General features: G+C 35.9%; 1 protein-coding gene across 2 annotated transcripts in view; it reads right to left on the bottom strand.

Annotated features, from left to right (window-relative positions):
- Positions 1–13773, bottom strand: part of KCNH7 (potassium voltage-gated channel subfamily H member 7) — a 486041-nt gene that overhangs the window by 111838 nt on the left and 360430 nt on the right. For both annotated transcript variants that reach the window (XM_004743962.3, XM_045066785.1), the window contains one exon: positions 6862–7076. In XM_004743962.3, coding sequence (XP_004744019.1) covers positions 6862–7076 — 215 coding nt within the window. The remainder of the gene's footprint in view (positions 1–6861; positions 7077–13773) is intronic.

Raw genomic sequence — 13773 nt, 5'->3', positions numbered from 1 at the left:
GTCCAAATGCCATCCTAACTTCTTAGCAGATCTAGCCGGCCTGTAGGGACCCAGTATAGACTCGTAGAGAGGGTGTACATTAAAGATAAAGAACTTCAAATTTGGGCTCATATGATCTCAGTTTGAAGGCTACTTCCACCATTTCCTTATGTGACCTGGACAAATTGTTTCCTCTCTCTAAGTTTGATTCCTCCTCTATGAGATGGAGATGTTAATAATAGTACCAACTCACAGGAAGGACTCTTATGTGGATTCAAATTGATAATCCATTAAACCATTTAGCATAGAGCTGGCACATAGTGAATGCTCAATCAATGTCAGCTATTATTAAGTCTATCATAAGTCTATTTTCATGCCAATAATACACTTAAATGAATCCTAAATAACAGGAATCTATTCTGGCTTTAGACTTCCATGTGGATTTCAGGATTATATGGCCTTTTAAACATTCAGAGTTTTCTTTCTTGTGACCTAAGTCTCTGATCACTCTTAACACTTATTTTCTTAATAGTGGAACTATGGAAAAATTATACTTGTGGACTAGTAGTAATTCTTTTCCTCATCATCTTTTCACCAAATTAAAGTTTCCTGGTTCATTTATGGCCCTTCATAGTCTGATTTTCTGATGATCACAATACAGATTTCTATTAAATTCATCAGACATTCCTCTTAAGTACTCATGCAATAAGCTGTAGAATTATTTGATCATAATCCAACCAGTATTGAGTCTAAAGGAAATGTGAGCTACTTTTAGTTTCACAATCTTGTAGCATTTTTTACATTAGTTCTTATAAATGCTATTATTATATATTGTTATATAGTGTTTCTCCAACTAGTTTATTACCCCTTGAGTACTGGTACTAGTTTTTATACTTTTGTGTTTCTAGTGCTTATCCAGCACATAATGCATAATGCAAAGTAGGATGTGTGTGTGCGTGTGTGTGTGTGAGTGAGAGAGGGAGAGATAGAGAGAGAGAAAGAGACTCATGTTTAGCTTGAACTCCTATCTTCATCTTTGCAATGGGCCACTTATTTTGTTTTTCTTCTTTAGAACCTCTCCTCCCCCACAGCATTTTTCAGATGTGGTCATTGACCAAGGGGCTATGCTTCTTAGACCATAAGGATGAACACAGGGCCCACGATGGCCAGTAGGAGTCTACTTTCTCAGGAAGGTAATGGACACCAGAGGAGAAAATGCCCTTCTCATCAGATTACGAACTGTGAGCATAATGTGAGTTGAGACTGAGGTCCTTGGTTCCATAAGATGGGGAGTCAAGTTAATATAGAAGAAGGCATGGCTGAGATGGCAAGAATGTCATCACATGTTCAAACAATGAACACACCAGCCATGGCCCACAGCAGATCTGTCCTTGCACTTTTTAGTTATGTGACCCAATAACTTCCCCCTCCTCCTTTCATATTTTGCTTAAGTGGTTCCAGTTGGGTTTCTGTTACATTCAGTTATGGCATTGACTGACTGATACAGTCTCCTGTGACTGGTCAATAAATATTTGGAACCGACAGTGCCTTCTTAAATCTTCCTGATACTCTTATGCATATGCAGGGAGAGTGATCTAATACCAGTTTGTAAAAGCTGAACATGACAACGAATAATACATTTTATCCTAAAAATTAGCATAACATTTGAACTAGAATTAGCCTCAGGAATAATGAAATCATACAAGAGTGCAAAAGTTCAGTTTACTTGTATTTAAAAGGGGGCAGATATAGCCAAGAATTTGATCCTCAACTGAGAACAACAAATGTATGGTAAAAGCAGATCTTTATTCTCCACCTACCCAACTTTTCTTCTAATTCTTTGTGTTTTCTCTCCACCACTCCACTGGAATTTGGTAAGAATTAGCCAACTAAGGCCCTGTCTTCTGAGGAAGGACCCTACTACACATCAGCCTGTACAAGGTAGATTATAGTTAAAAAAAAAATACAGGTTTTTGAGAGTTATTTTCTATTTTCTCCAATTAATAGAGAAGGTCAGAGGGAAATGACATAAAGAGCTAGTGCATTCCCAAAGTCTGGCCTATAAGGCCAGCCAATGAAAAAAGTCTCCAGACCTGAAACAAGAGTCAGGCTCAGCATCTTGCCTATGAGGAGAATCTGGAAGGCAAGCATCTGCTTTGGAGATTTTTGACCAACAGTTACTCTTGCTTAATTCTCTTCAATTAAAAGATTCTCTTCAGTGTCTTCAGTGGTCCATTTCCCAATCTTTTAAGATTCTTTTTATACATTGTGTAGGTACTAGTGATACAAACACCTCATGTTTCATTCCTTTTCTGGTACTCACAGTTCCCCAAATGTGCCCCATTCCAGATTCTAATTCCTAACCCTGAAATTTCTCAAGAGTTTATATTCCCCAACCACCATCCCAAAATCCCAATATAGGTAAGGTTTCCTCTTGCAGTACCCTCTGCACTGTTTTATTGTAGTAAAATTCTTCACACTGCATCCTAATGTCCATGGATTGTGCTTGTCTATCTCTCTCACTTCTCAAAGGCACAGTAATTGCCTTTTCACATGAATTCCCAGAAATTATCACTGTACATAATAACTCTTTTTTTAAAGATTTTATTTATTTATTTGACAGAGAGAGATCACAAGTAGTCAGAAAGGTAGGAAGAGGGAGAGGGGGATGCAGGCTCCCCGCTGATCCCAGGACCCTGAGATCATGATCTGAGCTGAAGGCAGAGGCTTTAACCCACTGAGGCACCCAGGCACCCCCATAATAGCTCTTATTAAATGGTTATTGAGTGAATGAACAAATACATGGTGCATGAATGAATGAATGAATGAATGACTAACACCATGGCCCCTACTCTGAAGAAGCTCACTCTAGCTGGGGAAGAAATAACAATTTGGCTAATTAGCAATTAACGAATGTATAATAGAGATAAGATCCAAATATTGATAGAGCATAACATGAACAGAAATTAATTGTTCCTTTCATTTTATGCCTTTTTTCTTGATATCTGCTCTACTGTTGTGCTTAGAGGAATATTTAAAATTCACTATTGAATGCTCTATGAACAAAACCCTGATTTCTTTTGAAGAAAGGGTTACCATACAGATCCAATAAAGGAATAAAACAAATAAGAACCTTAGATAAAGAAAATACTGCTGGCTGCCTATAGAAATACAGTTAGAATATCTCAATTAGGAGAATTTCCATACAAACCTAACAAAAGGAATAGTAAAATCTTTGGGTTTTTAACAGGGTATTTTAGTGATTGGAGGTCAATTGGTGTTCTATATTGTGAATATGGAAATTCCAGAGACAGTTATGATGAGGAAACTTCACAAACATTAAGTGAGGCTAATCCTGCTTTCAAGTATTTAAACAAACTTTCCAGAATCATGTCTGCAGAAGGAATTTCTCAATATTCAACCTCTACCTTGTTTGGATTTACGTGTAGGCAGTTGGCAGGTTTGTTACTAAGAGGTATGAATGGCACGAAAAAGAAGATGGAGCATTCCTACCACCTCTTTCTAGTTTTTGGTCCCAGCCTTTTTTTAGTCCCTCATGATTTTTAGCCAGAACTGTAGCCACTTAAGTGTTCTGTTTTCATAATCTTCCTATCATTGTATTTTTTCATGTTGCTAAAAAACAGTGATCTTTTACAAAATAGTATCCAATCCAAATCTTCCAACATCTTTAAGGTGCATTGTTTTTCAGTTGGGGTCCTTTAGAGTCTGGGAGGAGCACTATACTATTTGGGTAAATTATGAAAAGCTGTAGGAAAAAGACTTTTTTTTTTTTTTTTGAGGGCTTGGGATTATCTCATTGGTAAGTAATTTAAAACATTTTTTTAAAATGTTAAACAAAAGGGGCACCTGGGTGGCTCAGTCTTTAAGCATCTGCCTTCTACTCCAGGAATGAGCCCAGAGTCCTGGGATCGAGCCCCCACATCAGGCTCCCATGCTCAGTGGCTTCTCCCTCTTCCACTCCCCTTGCTTGTGTTCCCTCTCTAGCTGTCGCTCTATGTCAAATAAATAAATAAAATCTTTTAAAAAATGTTAAACAAATACTGTGATACTATGAAGGCAAATATAAAAGAGGAATTTTTATTTTATTTGAGAGAGAGAAAGAGAATATGAGTGGAGATAGCAAACTCCCTGATGAGCTGGGAGCCCAACTCAGGGCTCCATCCCAGGACCTTGGGATCATGACCTGAGCCGAAGGTAGATGCTTAACTGACTAAGCCACCCAGGTGCCTTAAAAGAGGAATTTAAAAAGAAAGCATGAGACCTTAAAAGAATGCCAAGTGTTTGATGGTAGCTGTCCCATTTTACTTATACTCCCAAGGCACTTCTGTGAAAACGTAGTGAAGAACCACCTAGAGGGGAAAATTGCACTCTTGTAAGTCCCTGCCCAGCCTAACCTCTCCTGGGCCAGGAAAATACCTGTTCTCAGAAGACATATGGATTTTTGTGCCTCCACAACTTTCTTTTTGTTGTTTTCTCTGCCTAGGATTCTCACCCCTTCCCTTTGCACCAACGTCCCCTTCCTCCCTCCCTTCCTTCAGTAAACATTTCATGAACTCCATTCCGTCAGGTGTTTTACTAGGTTCTGCTGAGGTAGGGAGAAAATGCAGAGATGGTGAGGAGGGCAGAAGGAAGTCATACAAAAACATTCTAAACAGAATAATGACTAATACTGCATGCTATATACCTAGCACTGTGATGAACATTTCCACACATCACTCTATTTAATTTTTACATCAACACTTAGAAATAAGTTTTGTCACTAAAACTTGCCTTGATGTCACACAGTAAATGGCACTCATCTCCATGGCATACAATAAATGACTTAGCCAAAATTAAAACACAAGTACCTGTGACTCCAACTTACGCTCTTAAAATCACTTACTACTCTATGTGACAGGTAACCTTCTAGATCCGGATGAAATGTCCCATCAACATCTTTCTTCTCTGAAAATTCTCCTTTCAAAGCATAATTACTTTCACCCTAAGTGTGTTCCTGTATTCATTATGAGCATAATTTCATTATAGCTATTTGTAATGTTTCCTCTCTCACCAGCCCTAGAAAGTCCTTAAAGCAGGCACCATCTCTGGTCCACATGCATGTCACCCTCTCCTGCCACAGAGGGTGGGCTAAATGTGACAGGATAGGGTGGACCCTGTGGTAAACCAAGGGCAGGAAAGCTTTGCAGAGATCACACTTGGCTGCCCAGACTTTAAGGTATGCCTTGTTTGGCTTAAAAAAACATTCTCAGTGAGTTTGCCAACTTTTGGAAAGTAAGAGTTTATCTTAAATCTTGGATTTCCAGCTTCTTTTTTAGATTGGAAGATTTGGAAAGCTTCATCAATCTTACATGACCACAGTCGTCTCGAGCTGAATGGTAACTGTCTGCTGTTGAGGGGCCCTGACTTTACACTTCCCTATATTCTCCACTACTGTTGGGCTGTCCTGGTGACTCTGCTCACTTAGGCTACTGGCAGGGTCCTGACCCCAAGATTTGCAATCAGTCTTCTGTGCAATTTCTGAAATCTCTTAATTTCAATGTTATAGGGTTATTATAAATAATCATTATAAATAATAGAAGTATAATATGATTATTACAAATTATTTTTCATTTCCAGTTTACTAAGTTAAGAAAAGTGAAATGCTAAGGGTAGAAAACCTCACTACTACATAAATATTAAAGCATGTACTAGAGATGCTCTCCAGTATGACATGGTAGAAAGCCTCATATACATATACATAAAACTGGAGGATGGACATTGGGGAGGGTATGTGCACTGGATATTGTATAAGACGGATGAATCACAGACCTGTACCCTTGAAACATACATTTTATGTTAATTAATTGAATTTAAATAAAAAAATAAAACAAATACACATAGTAAAGTATGGCATGTAAAAATCTCTCATCTCAAACAGAGGACTCAGATCTATTTATAACTGACTCACGGTCTTTCCATAGTTATTGCAGCACACATAATGGGTTATTTAGAGATGACTCTAGTACTGCTGGTAGTGATTATAATTACAGACAAAAACTTTATCAATGCAAAATATTCAAGGCTTGGGGCAGAGATTGGGGCCAAGTTTACCTTTATATCGTGACAGTTCTTGAAAAGATTTGCTGAGCAAACCTACCAAGCAAAGTGTTTGTAAAAGAACTATTTACTTGACACAAATTTTAGAGTCATGAATTCCCAACAATGTAAGTGCGTTGTAAGCAAAAGCTAGATACTGCTTAGGTTGGTATTTTGATATAATAGGTACAAATTATTTTTATCTATTCTTTAAAGTAGGGCTCCTGCTAGACAGTACATTTTTAACCCTAGTTCAAATTGTAATATTTATTTGAAAACAATAAAATATTGTTCCTGTGAAATGTATTATTTACTCTGACTTTTAATCATTTCAGCTCTTTTCCTCAAGTCAACTGACATGTAGCTGAGTCTGCTTAGTAGAGTTTGTGCAAAAAAGGAGGTCATGGTTAAGAGTAAATCCCAGTTAGTCACCTAAAGTTTCAAGAGTCACAGCCATTATATTAAGAAACCATGCTTTACTATTGCAGGCATGGCAGCAAAACAATAAATGTCCAAACAGGATGAATAGCAGGTTAACCACCTCTGTAACAAAGAGAACAACAATACTAAGTTAGCCCATTTTTGCTTAATCTTGCAGTAGAGAAAAATCACAGTCTATAGTTTTATTTATCTGTTGCATTAGAGGGTTATCCAACTTTTCAAGATAAATTGAAGTGCAAATAAATATCTTACCTCTTTTGATAATCATTCACATGAAAAATCATGTGTTTTACAGTACAGAGAACCTTGGAAATAGTTAAAATTGAGAGTAAAATCATATCCTACCTGGGTGACTTTCTCTGTCACATTGTGTGTTCGATCTTTAACCTTGGGTGCAATAATGGTTTTATCTGAAGAAGGAGGGGAGGCATTCTTTTTTTCGGTTTTGACATCTGAAAAATTCAGGGTGAGCTGTGGGATCTTGTTAATGGTGCTGTATTTGTTGAGATTTGAATCTGACGTGGATCCCAGGAGGCTTGACTTGATATGATTAAAAGGCCCTAAAAAAATTGGAAAATATTTGTAAAAGCAGTATCAGGAGAAATAGAAGAAAGAGATGGTCCTGAACGACCCGCTAATGGTCCACAGCCAGTGTGACCCTGCTTTGGGAGGGACTAAATGCAGCCAGCTGATACCTGAACACAAGTTTAGGGTCACTGTCTGCCCAATGGAGCAACATGTGAGTATCCGAGGGTAAGATGGGGTCCAAGGTAAGTACCCAGATGGCATCTTTCATTAAGGGCTTAACGTCTTTCATTAAGGGATGGAACAAAAGGAAAAAAAAAAAAAAACTCCACTCCTTATTATTGGCCTATTATTGGCTAAATTGATTTCTCAAGAATATCTTTTTATGATCCAGGGATTATTCAAGGAAGGACTTGCCTATGGTTAAAATCATGTTGGCAATGACATTTCTGAACAGGTTGTCTACTGAGCTCCAATATGCATTACTCCTCTCTCTTGGCCATGACAAACGAAAAGCCAGCTGAGTTTTTTGTATGAGATGATATACAGAACTTCTAGAAGAGTTAAGCCCAGATGGAGGAATTTCAGCTAAGACTGAGAAGGGCCAATGTCTTTGTGTATATGTGTGTGTACTCTATTGAAAACTCTAGAATCCTGTGTGAAGTTTTAAAAATCTTTCCTTTTTTTCTCCTTTTATTTAAATTTAAGACTTTCTGGATGGGGGGGGGGTCCTTTATAAAGACCATTCCAGAAGAATGCTTTGACAAATGTAACATGATTGAAGTGACATAGCTAGGTAATGGGCTGGGGTCAGCAGTACCTGGTTACTTTTTTTTTTTTTTTTTTAAATCATGCTATATCCTGGATCCCCAGAACTTATTCATCTTATAGCTAGAGCTTAGTACTGTTTGTACAAACCTGGTCACTTCTCATATTTCATTTCTTCCCTGCGAAGACAATTGGTCAAGGTTCTAGGACTCCTGGCCCCCTTGTCCAGGATGAATACACTGACCAGCTACATCTGGAGATGAACTTACTGTGTGTTGCACATGGAAAGTCAGGAAATGCTCCAAAGAGTTTCTTGTACAGTGAGTTTTGCAACTTTTACCATTATATAGCTCTTAAAAATTAGCATCAAGAAGAATTTTATAGAAATCCTGAGCCTATGAGTGTTACCCAGCTGTTATCCTGCTGTCTCAAGAGTGCTTCAAACATAGAAACTGCAGGACTAAACTTGCGAGTCAGCAAATTTTGCCTTATGCTATTTTTTGTTGTTGTTGAGGATGAAACATATTTTAGAAGTTAAAAAGCACTTTATGTACCAAACAAGGTCTAACCACCTGAAAATTAGATTTACAGGTTGTATATTTTGAACCACAATAATAAATCAACTCAGCTTAAATATAATACTAATAAAAAAATCCATCATTTAGTTCATAGTTAACTTGGAGAAAATTCATTCTATATTCGTTTATAAAAGTACATGTTAGGTTATTATAAAAGTTTAAAATGATTTAAGAGAATTTCACCTATGTGGCAGATACTGTGTTCCTTGAAGTGCATTTCTATTCATTCTCTGAGTTTTATCCATGATCATGATCAAGTCCATCTAGGTGAAAAATGTCATTGAGCTCTTTGGGCATTTATTGTCCAATATGCTCTCATTTGCATACATATTAATATTCTCTTTTCTATTTATATGACAAAGAGAGAAATATGACCCCAAAATGGTACCATATTAATTTAGAGTTCAGACAGTTCAGACAGAAGCACCATCCCCTAGGTCTCTGTAGAAGCCTCCACCACACACCAGTGATTTATTATTGTAACGCATCCTAAATAGCGTTTCCTTTTTTGTTATCATTTTATGGCTATATTCCAGACCTATATCTTAAAATTTATAATTTGTGAAACATTCTAGGACTTGAGACTTCTTAGACAATGCCTTTTCCTCAACTCCAATGTTATATTTTCACCCATTAGGTATTTTTACAACACACAGGTATACTGAGAAGAGATTAGAGAAAGCTGAGCTCTGATACATGGTTGTGTTTAAAACTTTTACACCCATCTTCCAATTCTCTTTATCATCCCTCTATGTGGTGCATTTCTGTAGCGATTGTCTACAGGGTTATTTAAGAAATTGGGCAAAAACATGGATGATCTATGACATTAAGGCAGACAAATACTGTTAAATATACTTTGATTGTTCTTGTGGCCTGTTCCAATAAATGCCACTGCATTGACTCTACCAATGAGCAAGAGGTCTCAATTACGATGGTACTTCATCTTAGGGGCATTTGTGGGGACATTTTTGTTTCTCATAATGATGAGAGGTGGTAGTTTTTCACCTGGAAAAACCATCCCATATGTCCCAGGGGACACTCATGAAGGTGAAAGCCTATTTATAATGATCTGAGCCTTGAACTTATTTCACATATAAAGAGCACAATCTACATTTAACATGATTTTAATATACATTGAGCTTTCCAGGGCTATAGCTACCATGTAAGGGAAAGAACTTTGTATTGTTTTGTTCAGAAGTTTACCAAAACTTGTTCCTCATTTTGGAAAATCGCATCATTTAAAACTATGCTATTTGTGGCATTGGAATTTTGTGAAATATGACTTCAGGTTATAAGGTTATAGTTTGTGTTTGTATATTCTGAATAAATATGTAAGCAAAGAAATTTGACTCTTTTTTTTTTTGCCAGTGTTGGAACCAAATATTAAATTTGCAGAGAATTATAGGAATCACAGTGAAAATCATTAATAAAATTTCTTTGAAATGTATCTCATATTATTGTTTTCTATATATGTAAAATGATGCATGATGCAATCAAAGGAAACTATGTATAAGAGCTAAACACTTGAAATTATTTGTCTTAAGACTGCCTGTTGGTTTCCAGTCTCACTTGAGTAATTCCCTAGAGATCTGCCACACCTTCACCTAAATGTCTGGATTGCCATTTCTTGCTCTGAGTCCCATTGTTTAGGAAGGTATATGGTCTGCAAGGGCTTTTTTTGAAATACTGGAAAAGGTAGATGTTCTCACATTTGGTGGGATTTTCTCCTTCAGTGCAGTTCATTAGTATCACATGTTATCACACAGGGAATCATGCTGACATTACTCCAAGCTGGTAAGGCGTGGCACATTTGTGAGAATATCATTACTTCCTCATTCTTTCTCCAGTTTATCTTGGTGTATTCTTCATAACTCAATTTGGTTATTTCTTATTTTTAAAATTCATATATAAATAATCCTGCTCTGTTATTATTTAACCCAACAGTGGTTTTTATTTTGCTATCGACCCATATTCCTGCTCTGTTATCCAGTACTTATCTGGATAATTTAATGCTCTTAAAACCATTTTTTTAAAAAAATGTCTGATCATCGCATTGTATCTTCTAGTATAGTTATATTTGAACATCAACATATTGAGAAAAATAACCTTTTATTATAAACTGCTTTTCTTGTATTCTTCCTTTATATTATAGTTAGGATGAGGTTGACTTTTAGAATTAGTTTAATTTTCTCTAAATGTGTTACAGTCTAGTAAAAAGAGTATAGCAAAATATTGTAGAAACAAGTGGACATTGAGTCTGACAGGGCTGAGAAACCCCTGGTCAATACATGTCATACTCAGATTTGCCCTCAGAGCATTATAACGTCATTGAGTCCCTGTTTTAGATCTCATATTTACTTGTGGATAAACCTTCTGAACTGTTACTCTATTCTATTTTTTTAAGCTCTTAATATTAGAGATTTAAAGTAGACTCTTTCTTAAAATCTATACATTTAAAGAATTAGCAGAACCTAAAATGTTCCTTAAAATAATCCAACATGCTACTTAGATAAGACATTTACATTCTATTTCATCCTGCATAACAAAGATAATTATGCTTTTTCCCACTGATTTTGAAGCAGATGTTTATATGCAGAAGTCTGAGTCTATAAGATGATCAGTATTAGCTTAGGTTCCTCTAAAGCCTATCTAAATTCTCAAAAATTTTCCAACGCTTCAGTTAGGATCGGTATCCACAATATTCTCATTTTACCAATTGTAAGCCTAAGTAGACGGAGTATGAGACCAAAGGGGAATAAGCATCACGGTCTAGAAATCAGAATACAGGGTTTCCTACCTCCTAGGTCTATATTCAGAGAGGCCTTGGTTGAGGATTTAAAGGTGAAGGGCAGCCTCCCTGAGAGTGACCATGAACTGATGGGATTAAGGACTCTAATGAAAGAAAGGAGAATAACCTGAAAAACAAAGTAAATGAATTTAAATGAAATAAATGGGCAGAAATAAAGGGAAATAATAGATTCAATAGAAAGGAATGTAAAACTCCAAAGTAATAGGACTTGATGTTCTTTAGAGAAACATTTGCGAAATGGATGCCCAGGTTAAACGCTTCCGTGTACTAGAAGGATAAGAAAAACAGGTGACCAAGTAGACTAAACCAACAGCTGGATAAAACTCTCCTACATTACAAGTGTCTGGTTAAAAATAAGGTAAGCCAGGTTCCGGCCACAAAGAAATATCCTGAATTTAGAGATCAAGCCAAAGACTAAAGCAACACCTGGAAAGAATTTTAGATTAAAGATATTTAAAATTTTTATGATGAGGCCATTTGAATTTATCATGGGTTACAAGAGAATGAAAGAGAATATATTTTCTTTTAGATGGTGCTGGGAATATAGCGAAGGACATCTGATAATTAAAAAAACATCGTAATGCTCTTTTCTTTTTTAAAGATTGCTGCTCTTGAGAATAAAATGGGACACAGGAGAAGGAAAGCAAAAAAATTAAGGTTGTCAAAGCATCAGGTCTTTACACAGTTTATTTCTTAGGGCACTGAGTTTATTAGGGTAAAGTTTAATAAAATATAATTTGCTGAAGTGACTTAATATTAAAAAATGCAAATGAAGTGCCTAGTAATTGGATTTTGTAAAAGAACCATGGCAACCAGTTTAACGCTTAGAAAGATAGATAAGTAATCACATTATTTGTAGTCAGTATTCATATTGTCTAGGTTCAGTGCATGACAAATGATTTTCAGAAGAAAACTATCACCGCTGAAAATCAGTTTGCAAATTCATGTAAGAACACAAAAACTTGGTAACAGCCAGTGTAGCTTAAGAGACACAACCTGTATCAGATCAGTTGATTTCTTCTGTGAGTCTGATAGGTTTTGTGGCTTGAGGAGATAAAGGCAGTGATAAATCTTACAAATAGTTTTGTTTCTGATTCATAGGTCAGATTCATAGACAAGATGGAAACTGAACATTCCATTGTTAGTGGGATGTAGTTACTTGAAATAATAAGGAGGTGGAAGCAATAGAGGGGTAAAATTATATTAATGATCTATTTATAAGTAGGGTAAGTGGGGTTAAATTTTATGGATGACTTGAAAAGCAGAATAGGCAGAGAAACCACTAAATTTGAGGTGAAAATCAGTTTACCCATAGTTGAGATAGCATTAGGTTCACCTCTCATAATATTAAAGAAATTATTTAAAAATTTTATGTACATACACACATATAAACAGCATACATAATTTATTTGAGTTAATTTTTTTCAATCCTTGATAACAGGGCTACACTTAGATCTCTGGAGTCTTCTTTCAAAGAGTCAGAGTGCCAAGGAAATTTATTCAAGGGAAATAACATTAATCCCATGAAAGAAGGTTAAATGGAAATGATTCCATTTTAGAAGAAAAGACTGAGTACCAATTTGCAGTTTTTATACAGTGCTATTATATCAAGATTAAAAGTAACTGGCTGGTATCTCTGTCCACTCAGGATAGATAAAGGGGGCAAGAAAATTGCATTTCAGCAAGAAGGATTTAGGCTAGCTCTTTGTGTAACAGGCAATAAAATAGATTCCCCAAGAATATTAAAGAATGGGGTCCTTGGGAGATAAAGATCTTCTACCACCTGTGTCAGGGATTCAGCCAACACCCTGCCCAAGGGGAATAAACCAGACAAACTTGAAGTCCTTCCAAGTGCCTGCCAAAACTATTTACTTTATTTTGGTAAAGAAATTATGTTTGGGTGATTTAGATATTGAAAAAAAAACCCTGTAATTATGCATTTGTATACAAAGAAATATAGAAATCCCTTTTATTTTTTAAACCTTTTATTTAAATGTGGTTTAGAAACAACACCAAAAGAATTTTTAAAGTACACTTAATGTACTGTTCTGTATCTAATTAGTATATTAATTGTTCTGTGAAAATCTTAAAGAGCCGGACATTTAAGGTTCTTTTTGATAGTTTCAAAACCAGAGTCTGAAAACTTTGGAGGGTACATTTACATTAATTTTAAAACTAAATTTGCACATTTTCCCTCTAATTTGGGAGTTTGACTTCATAAATAGTAACATGTGAAAACTTCCTACAATGGTTTAAAGTTTCCTAATCCCAATTCTGACTTTGATGATTCATTTTTGTTCAAAGACTATTGCTGTTCAAAAAAAAATGGAGGGTTGAGGGAAAAGGGTTGGAGATTAAATGGATTCATTTATGAGAGAAAAATAAAATTAATGTAGTTTGAATGGCAACTGTGTGAACTGCTTGTTTGGAAGATAAGCAAGCTTGATTTTCATTTATTGAGAAAAATTAGATTCATTTCTCACTGCATTTAAAAGATCACTGGAAAAATAATGTCTAATAATTAATTGCTAATTGTTAAATGCTAAAGGCAGTCATATTTCATATAGGGGAGTTGGC

The sequence above is a fragment of the Mustela putorius genome, unplaced genomic scaffold (assembly GCF_011764305.1).
Source record: "Mustela putorius furo isolate JIRA1106 unplaced genomic scaffold, ASM1176430v1.1 tig00003869_pilon_pilon_pilon, whole genome shotgun sequence".
NCBI classification, from domain to species: domain Eukaryota; kingdom Metazoa; phylum Chordata; class Mammalia; order Carnivora; family Mustelidae; genus Mustela; species Mustela putorius.
Note: the sequence above shows the minus strand (reverse complement) of the source record. Positions and strands in the feature narration are given on the sequence as shown.